Raw genomic sequence first — 16,917 nt, forward strand, 5'->3', positions numbered from 1 at the left:
GTGCAAACCGGCTTGTTCCAGAAATCTCGCGTCCAATTGGATCTCAATATGATCGGTCGAAATTGTAAACCATTTAAATCGTCACATACGTTCCAATCGCATATATCGAGTGACATTAGGTATTAGGTGCATGGGCCATGCATATGACACATTTTTCCCCCTCGTAGAAGGAAGTGTTTCTAATATGTGGATTTGGTACAATTATATATGTGATTGAATAACCTTAACTAATCAGGTTGACAAAAATAGGGATTTCCCAACTAGGCTTGCTCCAATAATTATCGGATTGATAGAGTTTAATTGATATTATTGCTAATTTGGGTACTCTATAGTAACCATTTGCGCTTAGCCCATAAAGTAGTTTTTTTTTATATGATAACATCTTATTGAGCCACAAAATGCTGAATTTTCATGGGAAAAAGGAGGGAAAACGTGAGATAATTTGGTATTTAATATTTCGAGAACCTGAAGTCACAAATGGGTTTGATTTTAACTAATGACCTAACTTTAACTGGAGTATCAATGATCACTTTTAAGAAAAAGCCAATATGAAAAATCCACCAACATGTTTCCCAATAACGACGACTTACTGATTTGGTTCATGAACTTGGACACGTATTCAATAGTCATACGTATATGTGTGCTTATTTAACAAAGAAATAGAAAAACAAAAAAAGGCGTGTAAGATTTTTTTGGGTATGTGCTAGGGAATAACGTGCACAACTCTCTCAAAATGTACATCAATGCGTGCTTGTATCAAATTCACATAATGCACCCAAATATTCCCACAATTAGTGGGAATCCTAGTTTTGCAATTAAAACAAATAACCACCACTTTGTAGACACTCCAATTCCATGGTACAAATAGTTTTTTCCTTCTAAGGACCCAATAATAGTACTATATATATATATATATATTGATTTCCTTATATCCTATACGTGAAAGGTGCAATGTGTGTGTGTATGTGTTGAGATCAAACGATCCGACCACCTCGTATTCTCCTCCTTTACTTTACACAATTATATGTGCACGTCATGTGCCAACAATGTAACACAAATAATAATAATAATATCCCATTTAGACATTTGTCTTCTTCATTGTCGCCTTCTTTAATAAAGTCTCTGGCTTTATGAGTTTTTCATTTTTGTCTAGTTAGAAGAACCACTACCCTTTATACCTAATTATTGTACCTTTCTTAGGCAAGAATACAATAGATTTTCTAGAAGATTTAGACCTCTTCTTGCTAGAGTGCATGCACATTGACATAGCTAAGGAGAGGTGCGAGACCAAACATATATATGTGTAACCAAACTCAATTATTGGGCCAATTTTGATTTCACGAGCTAATAATAATCTTGAAGATTTTTAAAAGTAATGCAAAAACAGGATTAGCACTAGCAGCAACATAACTGGCTTAGAGAGCGTTAGGTGGGAATTGACAGTTGATATTTTATTTCCAGGGGGGTCAGGAGTCGGGACAGTTATTTAGGCAACCTAGCTAAAATATATTTTGAAATAAACTGAACAGCAAAGGTTTTGAAGAAAGAAATCTGATGTTATTGAGAGCGCATAAAAACATTCGTAATACAATTGCATAATCAAACACAGTCAAGCAAGACTGTGTTAAATACAGAAAGAGAAAGACTGATGACCAACGGTCATCTAGGTTTGAATGAACACAGTACAAGTCTTATCATACAACGGTCTGAAACAAGAAGAAGAAGGAAGGAGGAAACGACGTCGTTGAGAAACAAACAAAACGCACCGTTTCCTAACACTCCCCTTCAAGCTTAACATCAGTAGAAACCATGTTAAGCTTGCCCATGAAGAACCTCAATTGTGCCACTGTCATTGGCTTTGTAAACATATCTGCAGTTTGTTGAGTAGTTCGAACATGATGAAGATTAATCAATTTCTTCTCCACCTTCTCTCGAACAAAATGCAAGTCTATCTCTATGTGCTTGGTTCTCTCATGAAAAACAGGATTAGTTGCAATATGTATAGCTGATTTACTGTCACAGAAAAGAGCAATGGGCCTGGTTCTGTTAATCTTCATCTCATTCAGAAGAGCATTGATCCAGACTAATTCACTAGTGACAGAGGCAATTGCCCTGTATTCAGCCTCTGCAGAAGACCTTGATACAGTTTGTTGCTTCTTTGATTTCCAGGCAACCAGTGCTTTTCCAAGCATGACACTGTAACCTGTAACAGATCTTCTGGAATCTGCACAAGCTCCCCAGTCTGCATCACAGAAGGCATGAATGTTGCTATCTGGAGTAGAAGAGAAATATAAGGCTTGATCCATTGTCCCTTTGAGGTATCTTAGAACACGATGTGCTGCCTTTAAATGCTGGTCTGTGGGACTCCTCATGAATTGGCTAAGAGTGTTGACAGTGTAGTTGATGTCTGGTCTTGTAAGAGTAAGGTACATTAGCTTGCCAATCAACCTTCTATATATCATTGGATCTTCAAGGACTTCTCCTTGTGTTCTGGTTATCTTGGTGTTGATATCCATAGGAGAGTTTACAGGTTTGCAGTCCCTGAAATTTGCATCACAAAACAAATCCAAAATATATTTCTTTTGACATAGTGTCATACCAGAGTTAGTATAATCCACTTCTAATCCTAAGAAATATTTTAGATTTCCTAAGTCTTTAATTTTAAAACATGTTCCTATATATGTCTTTACTTCTTCAATCAAGGTAATATTATCACCACCAATTGCCATATCATCCACATAAAGTAACAACAAAACTTTAAAACCATTCTTAGTGTAAATAAACAAGGAATAATCACATTTAGATTGTTTAAAACCAAACTTCAATAAGGCATCTTTGCATTTTATGTTCCATTGCCTAGAAGCTTGTTTCAAACCATACAAAGATTTGTTTAACCTACATACATATCCTTTTCCATGAGTTTCATATCCAGGAGGCATATTCATGTAAACAGTTTCATGTAAATCACCATTAAGGAATGCATTATGCACATCCAAATGATGAACAAACCATTTGTTTGCAGCTGCCAAAGCTAAGAATATTCTTACAGTGACCATCTTTACTACTGGAGAAAATGTCTCCTGATAATCAAACCCAAGGGTTTGACTGTAACCCTGAGCCACAAGTCTGGCTTTATGTCTCTCAATAGAGCCATCAGGGTTATATTTAGTTTTAAAAACCCATTTGGAACCTATGGCCTTTCTGTCTTTTGGCAGCTGGACAATTGTCCATGTATTGTTTTCATTTAAAGCCTTTATCTCTTTATCCATTGCCTCACACCAGTGAACTGATTTGGAGGCTTCTAGATAATTCTTAGGTTCCTGGTTAGATATTATAGTAGCTAGAAAATGATTATGATCATCAGAATAAGGTACATTAACAGATAGATTATCAGTACTAGTAATAACAGAATTAACAGCATTATCAGCAGCCATATTCAATTTATCAGAATTAATCACTACATGACATTCATAATCATTAAGATATGAAGGAGTCTTTCTCTGTCTTTTGTTTCCTTGAATTTCTTTCTCTGAATTGAGATCATTCTCAATATCTTCATCATTTCTTTCCATTTCTGTGTGAGTACTTTCTATATCAATATCCTTAAAAGGAAAACTATCTTCATGAAATATGACATCTCTAGACATAAAAGTTTCTCTTGACTCAAGATCCATTAATTTATATCCTTTTGTGTTTGAAGGATAGCCTATGAAAACACACCTTCTGGCTCTATCATCAAATTTAGATTCCTGATGTTTTAGGATCTTAGCATAACACAAACAACCAAAAACCTTAAAGTTATTGTAATCTGGCTTATTTTCATACAGTATTTCATATGGACTTCTTTTATCTAAAACTCTAGAAGGTAATCTGTTGATCAAGTAAGCAGCAGTGACAACACAAATACTCCAGTAACATTCAGAAATTCCAGATTGAATTCTTAATGCTCTACTTACATTTAGGATATGTTGATGTTTTCTTTCTACCACTCCATTTTGTTGGGGTGTGTAAGGACATGTAGTTTGATGTATTATCCCTTCCATGTTATAAAAATCATTCATATTGAACTCCAAACCATTATCACTCCTGATGACCTTAATCTTTTTGTTAAATTGAGTCTTAACATAAGTATTGAAATACTCAATATGTTTCCTTACTTCAGATTTACTTTTCATTAAGATAATCCAAACAGCTCTAGAAAAGTCATCCACAAGAGTCAAGAAATATTTGAAACCTTCTATGGAAGAGACACTATTTGGACCCCAAATGTCAATATGTAATAAATCAAAAGTAGATAAACTCTTAGTTTCACTAATACAGAAGGATTTTCTTTTCATCTTGGCTAAGACACAAACAGAACAATTTTTACAATCTTCAGCAAAATTAGATCCTAACATCTCTGAGATTCTAGAAGAAGGGTGTCCTAATCTTCTATGCCAAATTGGTTCCTTCTGTACAGAGTTGACCATCACAAAATCTTTCTTTTCTGGTTTTAATTCTTCAAGTAAGAAGTACAATCCATTATGCACGATTCCTATCCCATTCTTCCTCAATGTGGTTGTATCCTGCATTTGACATGAATCCTGGGTAAAAATCAGTGCATAATGCTTGTTCTTCATTAACTTACTTGCAGAAATCAAGTTAAAATGAAATCCTTTGACACATAAAACTTCTGTCAACATAATATTATTTTTGAGTTTAACCTCTCCAATATAATCTACTTGAATTCTCCTACCATCAGGTAATGTTATGAATGCATTGTTCAACTTTCTATATGTATGATAATAATGATGCATGCACACAATATGATCTGTAGCCCCTGTGTCAATTATCCAGTTATGATTAGATGAAAGATTACCTCCTACTGCAGATACAGAACCAGTGTAGTTGGCAGAATCTGTTCCAGAAATGTTTGCCTTTAAATATGCCAGTAATTGTTGACACTGATCCCCTGAAAACTGCAAGTTAGGAGCTTGAACATTTGATTCAACCTGATTTATGCTCCTCTTTTCACCAAAACCAGTTGCACCTGTGCCTTGCCTTGGTCTCTTACTTGGCTCATAATCTGCTGGAAAACCCACCAGCTTCCAGCACTTGTCCACATTATGATTTGTTTTCTTGCAATATTTGCAAAAAAACTTCTCTTTCTCATTTCTTTTCCCAGTTTTGAAATCCCTGCCTGAATTATGAGTATTCTTGCCAGAAACCTGCATCACCATGCTCTCCTGTGAATTAACTTCTTTCTGGACAGCTGGCTGTTTCTTGACATTTTGATTCACTGTGAGCTTTCTCTCAACTTGTCCCACCTGAGCAAATGCTTTGTTTACTTCTGGCAGTGGATCCATCAACAGAATTTGGTTGGTTACATGTTCAAATGAGTCATTAAGACCCATTAGAAACTGTAACAACTTTTCTTTGTTTTGCTGTGCAAGAGCTGTGCTCCCTACACTGCAAATACACTTTCCACATTTGCAAGCAGGTACTACCTTGTACTGGTACAGCTCATCCCATAAAGTCTTTATCCTAGCATAGTACTCAGTTACAGTGGAGTCCCCTTGCTTAATGTTGGATATAGCTCTTACTAATTCAAAATCCCTCGTAGGATTAGCAGAAGAGTAACGATTCTTCAGGTCATTCCACAGCTCACATGATGTTGTTGATGTTGACACACTCATAAGGATATCGGTAGAAAGACAATTGGTAATCCAAGTCTTCACAAGACTGTCGCATTGCTCCCAGTCCTGAGAAGCCGGATCATCTTCCTCTGGTTTTACAAGTGTTCCATCAGCAAACACCATCTTGTTCCTTGCCTTCAAGGCTGTGCTCATCTGATTGCTCCAAAGATGGTAATTGCCCCCAGTAAGAGTCATAGCAATCAAACTGGAGTTAAAATCAGAATGAGTTAAAAAATAGGGGTTTCTGAAAGGATTTTGTGAATGATTCCCTGACTGCATATTGAAAATTTGGGAAGAATGATTTTGGTTTTGAACTCCCAAGCCTCTGGACTTACCATGAGGACCAAGAATTGAAGGAGTGCCAAGGATCGAAGAGTTAGGTGGAACTATTGGAAGCTCCATATGCTTCGATACCATGAAATAAACTGAACAGCAAAGGTTTTGAAGAAAGAAATCTGATGTTATTGAGAGCGCATAAAAACATTCGTAATACAATTGCATAATCAAACACAGTCAAGCAAGACTGTGTTAAATACAGAAAGAGAAAGACTGATGACCAACGGTCATCTAGGTTTGAATGAACACAGTACAAGTCTTATCATACAACGGTCTGAAACAAGAAGAAGAAGGAAGGAGGAAACGACGTCGTTGAGAAACAAACAAAACGCACCGTTTCCTAACATATTTTATTTTATATATTGAATTTCTTTGACTATAATATATACATATACACACACACACACATATATATATATATATGTGTGTGTGTGTGTGTGTGTGTGTGTGGATCGAGAGTGGACCACGTGATTTGCATCCCATTTTACAAACGTTAGTCACTTGGGAGAGCTCTATAGTGCATGTTAGGCTCCTTTAATTTTAAGAATAGTAAAGGTAAGTTTGATTAATTAACTAAGGTTAGGGTTAGGGTTAGGATATAACCACAGTGCTTGTGAATTTAGATTTGCTTTGATATGTATCTTACCTGACTAGCTAGCTAACCTTTCTAGTCAAAATGATCCAACTTTTCTTTTTCTTTTTGTTTGAACCGTGTAAGCCACATTATCATACCTCACCGTCCAAATGAATTAAATAATTATTTATTTATTTTCTTTCTCCAATAAACTTCGCTGCTTGATATGATATCTAACCTGCATTTGGCTTTTGTATTCACATCTACATCAAATAGGTTAAAAAAATTTTTTTTATGACCCGTGAAATATATCATACAAATTTATCTTTAGAATATCTGATACAGACGTAAACTCGAGCCGTTAGACCCGTATGCACACAAACATAATTGTTCAGCTGTAGTGAGATGTATATTTGGTTGGTTTTCTACCCAGCAGGGACCATACATGTGGTTGTACACCTGTGCAACCATGTGTCCACGTGGGAGTATAGACCAATGAAATTCTTCAATTAAGCCGATTAATTTTCCATGCACGTGAGGTGCATAATGAGTAGCTAGCTACTCGATCGGTGAGTCTTTTTTAATTCAACAATGCCAAACTAATTAAGCATGGATCTGTTTAGTGAAGATACTGTATTTTATTTTTTTTTGATAAATCAGAATTTATTAGAAAGAATAGAAATTACATGGGACAACAACTCATCTCCTCTTACAACCACCAATAACCTTAACAAAAAAAGCACTAACACTGGAGAAGAGAAAGACACGACAGAAGGGAAAGATTCAAGTACATTAGAGAAGCCATGACACTGGTGAAGATACCGTATATATCGGCCGGATTAAGTATGATGTGTAATAAATGTGAAGCAAGTAATTAGGTTCTGATATTGACAGAACAAATACTGTTGGTGTGTATATATTATTGGAGGGATTGAAACCAACTGTATCTAACTGCCGAACATGTGATGTTGTCGAGGATCATATACTTTCTGCTGCTTTTTCTTAACGGCAGTTCTATTAGCTTAAGTTGTTAATTCTCGTGTTTAGTGAATAAATTTAGTCAAAGATACTTTTTTGAATACAGACCTACAGGGAAGTGGATGGGAGGCTCGAACTCGATACCTTTATGAGATATCACACACATGAGTGTCATCTGAGCTACTCGTGGTTCTCGTTAATTCAAAGACACTATTTGAGAATAAATACTATTAAAAGCTCTAACATAACAACATTAATCATGATTAACAACCGATTCTGACTTTGCTAATTAATGGCAAACCAACTACCACTCCATGATTAACAACTAAATCTTCAGTGCATATATCATAAATAGTTCATGTGCTGACCATGATCGGCGGCCCCATACTGCTTCCAAACCAAACATAATTGAGTGGCAACCATGTGAGATCACCTTTAGTTATTAAATTTCATTTCGTCACACACACACATATATGTATATGTATCGAAATTAAGAATGTTCTAATTAATCTTGAGTAAGCCAAAATACACCCTAATTATTTTATTTTTTGTGGTACGAGTTTCCAAAGGACTGAGGAGGTCAGTTTCAGTCTTTCAGAGGACGCAAGGGACCCTACTATGCCAACATTCACAAAACAGCATCCAAACCATCCTCTCATAATTTAAATTCAAAATCGAACATCTGGGCACCAAGCAACCATCATATGAGGATTTAGGGTTATTGCAACCAAGTATATGTATATGCCTATATGGAGCAACTTGGTGGTTTGTCATTGTCGCACACTGTGTGAGAACATCAATCCCATACAAATGGCCCCTCAATTATGAATAGTCTCTTCATTTTTTTCTTACAAGTTGGATTGTGTGATTTAACATGTCTAGCTAGTAGTGCTCTCCAGAGGCCTTTAATGCTTTCGATGTTGTTGTTGTTGTTGATCGAATTGATGAACAAGTAGAGACCAGAGAACCAAATTGTATTGCAAGTTGTATAACCTAGTTGAGCTATGAATGCCACTAAGTAAAGTACGTACACACACCTGCACAGTCTGTCAACTGATATATATATATATGGGTGCGGACCCATGCATGTTTTGTATTTCCGGAAATAAATGTTTCACTTTCTTATGCTGGATTTGATTAGTCGATCATCAGTTTGTACTCCACATAATGCGACCAACTCAGTGCAGCTTGCAATGGCAGTAAATGGCACTCAAAAAAGCAGCTTTTCTAGTTTATAACTAGTCCAACTGTTTTCAATTAATTAGTACGTGCCTCTTTGGCTGACACTTTTTGAGGGACAATATATTGTACTGACACAATTTTGAGACAAAATATATTGTCTTGGTCTATCAAACAACAATTTTCGGGTGTAAAAATGGAGGCAATTTTGGAACCATAATATGATCCTTTCAAAATGGTTCATAAATGGACAATTCTCAAAAAAAAAAATCAACCATTTTTCACTTTTGTCCAAGACATTAATTGAAGAGACGAGAATGCCCTTATGACTACCCTTTCTATATGCGGTTGTAGTGGCCGTGACGCAATCACGGTAAATAAGGACAGGGATGGCAGTGCAGAGGAGCTTTTGATTTGCTCCTATGGGAGGTTGAATTAGGAGCTGCGGCGAAGGTGGTGTCGAGAGGTGCTGGAGACATCGGCAGCAACAGCAATTAAGAGAGATAGATGTTCACTTCTTTCATACAAGTTTACCCTTTGAACATCCGATATGAGCCTAAACTCAAGTCGTTAGGCCGCGTGTATAGATCTTTCTCATCTAAAGACATGATAAGTTGGGTCAAAACTCAGCGCGTGGCCATAATAATATTGCTCCCAATAAAAAGCTAACTTAGTTCATATTTGTTTGACTCCATAAAAATTCACCAATTAAGCTATCACCAAATTGGTTGAAGTAATAACTAACATTGTTACATGCATTCCAAAATTGACTATTAATAATTAACTTACGAAAAAAGAAGAAGGTATTTTCTTTATTATTATTCATCAATTCGTTCGTTATAGTCTTGTCCCTGTCTATGATTGGAAATTCTTTCCTCTTAGATGGAATTTTCTCGGAAACTCTCATGCAGTAAAACCGAACATGTGAAAGACTGTCCATCAATGATCAATCACATCAAGCTCTCCACGTTCAAAGTTTCACTACGAACAACAGGATATGTATATGGATCAAGGGCTGGAACCGGAAGCATAAATAGTTACGTAATTATACTCATATAAACTTGAAGATTAGTGGCTATATATATGCATTATTGAAGCTATAGTTACAATCAAGTTAAACAAGTCTTTTTTTTTACTGAAAACGACAATATACAAGTTTACCCTTTAAGTATCCGATGTGAGCCTAAACTCAAGTTATCCGACTTACACACACAGAAGTTTCCTACCTGACGATAGGATAAAGGGTCAAAACCCAATGTGTGATCACAAGAATATTGCTCTGAGATTAAACTCAGGACTTCTCAAGTCCATACGATTTGGTACTAAAGACAGACTCGTCACCCAAGTGGTCACTGGTCAAGTCAAGCAAGTTGTTGTGCTATACTGATATACTAATCACCACATTTAATGCACCCCGAGAGAGCACTTGTACAACTTTAGTGTACAGGTTTTAAGTCAGTCAAGAGTCTTAGGGTGTGTTTGGAAATGCTTTTTTTTTTTTGTTTCCAAAAATTTATTTTAAGTTTAGATTTTGAAAACAATTTTAAAAAATAATGATGAAAACAAAATTCGTTTGACAGAGGATTTTGTACGGAGAAAGAGGAAAGAGAAAAGAATGTTAGAAAACATCAAATATTAGTTTTGGTTTTTGAAAACCAAAAATGGTTTTCAATTTTACAGAATAATTTCTAAAAACACTTACCCAAATGATTTTTAAATCCCATTTGAATTTTTAAAAACAGAAAATAGTTTTGAAAACTGTAACCAAACATGCCCTTAGTCTCTATAGAAAAAGGCATTTTAGGTGTTGAATAAGAATCTTTATATTAATAACTAACTTTTAACTACCTATATTAAAATTTTAATTAACTCACTATATATATATATGTTCACCTACAAATTCCCAATTAATGGTAAAATCTAAATAATTGAATGAAGGTGCTCCACTATAAGTTGAAGTTTGATATATTATGCTCAACATTATCGCCGAAAACCACACTAGCTATAGCTAGGGATATATGTGGGTATATATATATATTAATGGGCATGTGGCTGCTGAATTAATAAATATTAGAATGTACCAAACAAAATACAAGGACAAGGTTCTTCATTCAAACAGTTTAATTAGTAGTATAATTGATACGATAAATAATTAATAAAAATCCGCACTTGCTGTTGATTTAGAGTCATGGATGACACTAGCTTGGGTTAGCAAGCTTTTTTCTATAATAATCAAATATTTAAAATATATAAAAGTACAAACGGTGGACAAATGTGTAAGTTGGTGATTGGATATCGTAAGTAGTCCCTTATCATTAACTAACTAACGGGGAGAGAGAGAGATTTGTTGTGTTGTGTTGTGCTGTTTAGAAGAGATAAAAATCTGTATACAAGAGATTTGCTTTCGAGAAATGACAAATGACCAGATGGGCATGCAAATGCTGTGTATAATAAGGACACCTAACTTTCAGTTGCCCCCTCTACAAAGTAATTAAATCATTAATAAGATATCCATAATAGTCCACATGTATATATATATGAGTTAATCAGACAATCCATATATATATATACACAAGAATTTGTCAGTAAGTACATCTTTATTTTATAGAACTTACTGATGTTTACTTTTAAGCCATTGGATTTGAACAAATTACTAATATTAAGGGCATACATCCTCACTCATATATATAAAAACAAAAAGACAATAGCCATCTTTTGCATATGAATTACATTGAAATTAGGTTTCCTATAAATCAACTTAATTATAGAGGCCATATTATATATATCGTTTTCATGCTTTCTAAATCCAGTGTCCCCCCGACAATGTCTTGCGATTGTTCACGGACCCAAAAAACAAAAAAAGGCAAACGAATGTACAAAATCAGCCAACTTTGCATGCACGGCATGCATCAATATCATCCATTTTTTGGGAGGCCAATCTCAACCATTAGATTCAACTCATTACTCTTTCTCCTTCAATTTCTTTTTTTTGTAGATTTATAATTAAATTTAGATATTATGTTATTAACTTGCAGACCCGTTAAGGTCGGTCTTATTGTATAAAAGGTTGGAAATTCATATCCAAACACATTAAGGATATTGTTCGATCTAGATAATGGTCCCACACGGATGTGTTTTTCATGGGTCTTCATGACTATTGATTCTTAGGCACTTATCGTTGTATGAGATGTGAAAACCTTTTATTTATATACCACACGATTGAGTAATGTCAAATCTAATATGAGATATTAGTCTTCACATAAACAACATTTTGAGTAGACAAATCCAACACGAAGAGAAGTTTCTAGACTTTGGATTTTTCAAAGGAGGAACTATTGAGGTGCTTAGGAATTGTACTTGGACTGACTAAATGTTATTTAATAAATAGTAATATTGTTAGCCAAAGAAATTAAGAGATAAAATAATTTATTTTTCTTGATTAGATAAAATAATTGATCGATTGGATTTTTGAATGTGGTTGTCGCAAACAAATGGGGTCATGGATGTCGATAGAGAAGAAGCCACTTTTTATTTATTTTTATTAATTATATAATCCCACTGCTGGGATCACGTGTCAACGTGAGAGAGAGTTTGTGTGAGAGAGTGTGGTTGTGGGGGCAGTGGACTGTGACCATGATTTCGTGGTTTTTGAAACCTGCCTCGTGTGTAGGTTCAACATACGCGCTTCATGTAGAGGGAGCAACGCGGTGTCAGTTTATAGTTACACAAGTGAGCATGGGGGATTAACGACATTTTTTTCTTTCCAAATAATTAAATTATTTCTTTAAACGTGTAAATGAAATACACATATCCCACATTCCCACTAAACATTTTTTCCCCCAAACAATTTAATTTTTAATTAAATTATTTATTTGAACGTGTAAATGAAATACACATATGCCAATAATGGAGTTAAATAGACACTCGAGTCACTAGTTGAAGTGGTAAACATGATGTGTATTGTGCTGGTGACCAAATTCAAATCCCCCTTCCTCCATTTCCAAGAAAAGAAGAGTTAAATAGATTTGGAATATTCATAAAGTTTATCCCCTATTGCGTTTTATTGGCTTTTAATTATTTGAAATTAGAAAAATCAAGATAAATAAGGAAATAGATTCTCAGTAAATTTGTATGCCATTAAAAAACAATTTTAATTAAATTAGAATTTTTAACTTTTTCTATAAATTTAATTTATAATATTTAATTAAATATTATTAATTTAGGGACACGTGTCAAATAGATAGGTATTCAAACACTACTTGTCACAAAAGTATAACAAATATTTAATACGGAAGCACTACATGTCCATAATTTTGGTGTCCATAAGTATCCATAATCTAGGTGGCATGAGGAGAAGTGTGGGGACCATTTAATACAACATGGTCCCCCACACTTCTCCTCATGCCACCTAGATTATGGACACTTATGGACATCAAAATTATGGACATATATCATTTTGGTATTTAATATGGATATAGATTTATAAATAAAAATTCAAAAAAAGAAACAGTCGATTTTTATTCACCTTTCTCACTCTATAATTAGTCCATGATGTTAGGCGCCTCCTCTTCCTCCTCCTCCACTTTCTGTGCTTCTCTCTCTACCTCCAACATTGGTTTGTGGCATAATAAGCAAATTCTTTGTTATTTTTTTTTGAAATACTATTGAAAAATATATTTTTCATTATTGAGACATATTTACCTAATCTAATCGATTATAAATCGAGCCATATCTCTTTACAAATCGAGTGCAAATTCTTTGTTATTACTAAGCTTCTATTAATTGCCATTTCCTTTGCGGTCCCCAAGTGCCCTTTCCACAGATCGACCACGTGGTCTTCCTTTGCATGTCTGAGGTGGACCTCCTTACGCACCCACCACTTCTATTCAACTCTTCCCCCTCTATTTATACCTCTTCATCACTCTCCCTTTCTCTCCCAAACTCCCCTCCCCTCCCCTCTCTCTCTTGAATACTGAAAACAGGAAAACAGACCAAGCAAACATACTCTCTCTCTCTCTCACGAAAGTCACGAAAACATCACCATGGCTGCTTCTACAACAGCACTAAATCCAAACTACTCCGGTAGTTGGGCCAAAACCCAGATTATCAAACACCCTTTTTCTACTTCAGTAGATTTGAGCTTCTCATCCAAGTTCATATCTTTGAAGAAGAAGAAACCCAACAGTAAAACCAATCTTATTCACTGCGCTCTACACTCTCCTTCCGTGCTTCATTTCCCAAAACAAACCTTCCCAAACGCTTTAATTCCCAGAGAGGACACCACCACCACCACCACCACCGTAGACACCAAAATTCACCCACCGCACTGGAATCTCCTCCAGAAAGCTGCCGCTGTCGCCTTGGATATGGCCGAGGGCGCGTTGGTATCACGCGAGCGACAACATCCGCTACCCAAGACGGCCGATCCTAAAATTCAAATCGCCGGAAACTTTTCTCCGGTACCGGAGCAGCCCGTGCGGCACAAACTCCCGGTTACTGGCACAATCCCTGAATGCATCAATGGAGTTTATCTTCGTAACGGTGCGAATCCATTGTTTGAGCCGGTAGCCGGTCACCACTTATTTGACGGTGACGGCATGATCCACGCTGTCTCTATTGATGACGGCTCCGCAAGTTACGCTTGCCGCCTAACCGAGACGCAGAGACTTGTACAAGAGAGAGCGCTAGGTCGCCCAATTTTCCCAAAAGCAATTGGCGAACTACACGGTCATTCTGGTATCGCTCGTCTTCTTCTTTTCTACGCGAGAGGACTGTGCGGTCTAGTGGACCACAAAAAGGGCATTGGTGCCGCGAACGCTGGCTTGGTCTATTTCAATGACCGATTACTCGCTATGTCGGAGGATGATCTTCCTTACCAAGTCCGTATCACTCAATCAGGTGATCTCGAAACTGTTTGCAGATACAATTTTGATGATCAATTGAAATCTACAATGATCGCCCACCCGAAGGTCGATCCTGTATCTAAAGAGCTCTTCGCTTTGAGCTACGATGTTGTTCAAAAGCCATACTTGAAATTCTTCAAGTTTTCTTCCGATGGTGAGAAATCACCAGACGTTGAAATCCCCCTTCCTGTGCCAACGATGATGCACGACTTCGCAATTACAGAGAATTTTGTTGTGATTCCGGACCAGCAAGTAGTTTTCAAGCTTCAGGAAATGATCAGAGGGGGCTCTCCTGTCATATACGACGACAACAAGAAGTCTCGGTTTGGGATTCTTAGAAAGAATGCCACTGATGCTAATGACATGATATGGATTGAGTCACCGGACACGTTCTGTTTCCATCTATGGAACGCTTGGGAGGAGCCGGAATCGGACGAGGTAGTAGTTATCGGTTCTTGCATGACTCCACCGGATTCAATTTTCAACGAATCCGATGAATGTCTAGAGAGTGTACTATCCGAAATCCGGTTGAATTTGAAAACCGGATTGTCCACCTGCCGCCAGATAATTTCTGAGTCGGAGCAAGTAAACCTGGAGGCGGGTATGGTAAACCGGAACCTGTTAGGCAGGAAAACCCGATTCGCTTATCTTGCCATTGCTGAGCCGTGGCCCAAGGTATCGGGATTCGCTAAAGTGGATCTTTCAACCGGAGAGATAAAGAAGTATTTCTACGGCGATCAGAGATATGGCGGCGAGCCATTTTTCTTGCCGCGAGACCCGAATAGTGAAGAAGGTAACGAAGACGATGGTTACATTCTCGCGTTTGTACATGATGAAAAGACAGGGAAATCGGAGCTCCAGATAGCAAACGCCGTGAATTTACAGTTAGAAGCCTCGGTTAAATTACCTTCAAGGGTGCCTTACGGTTTTCACGGCACCTTTATAGATGCCAAAGACTTGGCGAATCAAGCACAGAATAGTGGTTAAAAAGTAAAATTGGAGCAAAAGTTACTGCCCTAGTGAGGAGAATTTACCTGAGGGAGCCTTATTGAGGACAGGTCCCCGGATTCTCCTGGGCATTAAAGGCCAACATCATCCTTTTTTTTGTCTTTTTGTTAGGTGGATCAGTAGCAGTGCCACTGCCTTGAATTTGTTGTCTTTTTTCTAAAGGGAACCAGTTTGTAGCTCTTTTGGACAGTAGATAGAAATCGAGCTCAGCTGGTTTCTGTTTCTGCTTTCTTTTTCCTTTTTTTTTTCCCTTTTTCCACTGTGTATTTTCTTCTTTGTGAAAATTAAACATCTTTGGCTCATTTCTGGTGTGAGAATTGATTTCTGCATTTGTTAATATTTAATAAACCCAGAAAAATAGAACCGGAAGTGATGGCAGATTGGGGGGGGGGGGGGGCAATGGTCATAATAATGTGTGTTAATTCAAATCTAGATGTCAAAATCATGTCAATTCTGTTTCTGAATTTTTTTTCTTTTTGACTTTTGAATTAACTACGCACTTAAAAACATGGCTAATGAGCACGTACAAACGGTACCTTTTTGCATTATTTTGAGGGAGGAAATGAGGCTCATAATAGTCTATTTATATTTTGGACATTAATATCGTCCAAGGTTTATTTTCCAAAAACCTTATTTTCCGATAAAAATTTGGCCCAAGGTTGTGATTCCAGGTTCCAACCCGTAATACCCAACAACGGTTCGCGGAGCACCACAACAACCAATCAAAAAGGGTCAAACCTGGTAAGCGCTCTCATGAATAGGCCCGATTGCATAACTGGATTGTTAGCCCGCCACGTCACCATCCTGTGCAATGTTATTGGACAAACATTGGTGTGTACATATTATGACACCATACAGGTTTGCGCTCTGGACAATTGATATGGGTAAGCACAAAAATCTCTTACAAAACAATGAGGTAAGTTGAGCCTCACATATGTATTGTTTCAAGTGGAAATTGAAGTTTAGAATATTCAGAGTCCATACAATTTAGTCTCGTAAAAATTCATCAATTAGACTATCATCCAAATGATTAATTTCGCGCTACTTTTCCTTTGCTAATTACTATGCACTGGCATGCAAAATATGTTTTTTTTTCTTTGAAAAAGACACCAAATATTTTATTTCAAAACCCATAAAAATTATATTACTATTAATTGCAAATGAATAGGCATGTGCATTTCCCACCCCTTGTTTTCACACAATAATATTCATCAAATGAAGAGCCATTAATTGCAATGAATGGGAATTTTCTCCACATAGTAGC

General features: G+C 36.5%; 1 protein-coding gene across 1 annotated transcript; it reads left to right on the forward strand.

Moving 5' to 3' along the window:
• Window positions 1–13,558: 13,558 nt before the first annotated feature.
• LOC120014446 (9-cis-epoxycarotenoid dioxygenase NCED2, chloroplastic-like) lies at window positions 13,559–15,967 on the forward strand. Its single transcript, XM_038866401.1, has one exon. The coding sequence runs from the start codon at window positions 13,785–13,787 to the stop codon at window positions 15,630–15,632; it is 1,848 nt and encodes a 615-aa protein (XP_038722329.1). The 5' UTR covers window positions 13,559–13,784; the 3' UTR covers window positions 15,633–15,967.
• Window positions 15,968–16,917: the final 950 nt, after the last annotated feature.

This window comes from Tripterygium wilfordii, chromosome 14 (genome assembly GCF_013401445.1).
Source record: "Tripterygium wilfordii isolate XIE 37 chromosome 14, ASM1340144v1, whole genome shotgun sequence".
NCBI classification, from domain to species: domain Eukaryota; kingdom Viridiplantae; phylum Streptophyta; class Magnoliopsida; order Celastrales; family Celastraceae; genus Tripterygium; species Tripterygium wilfordii.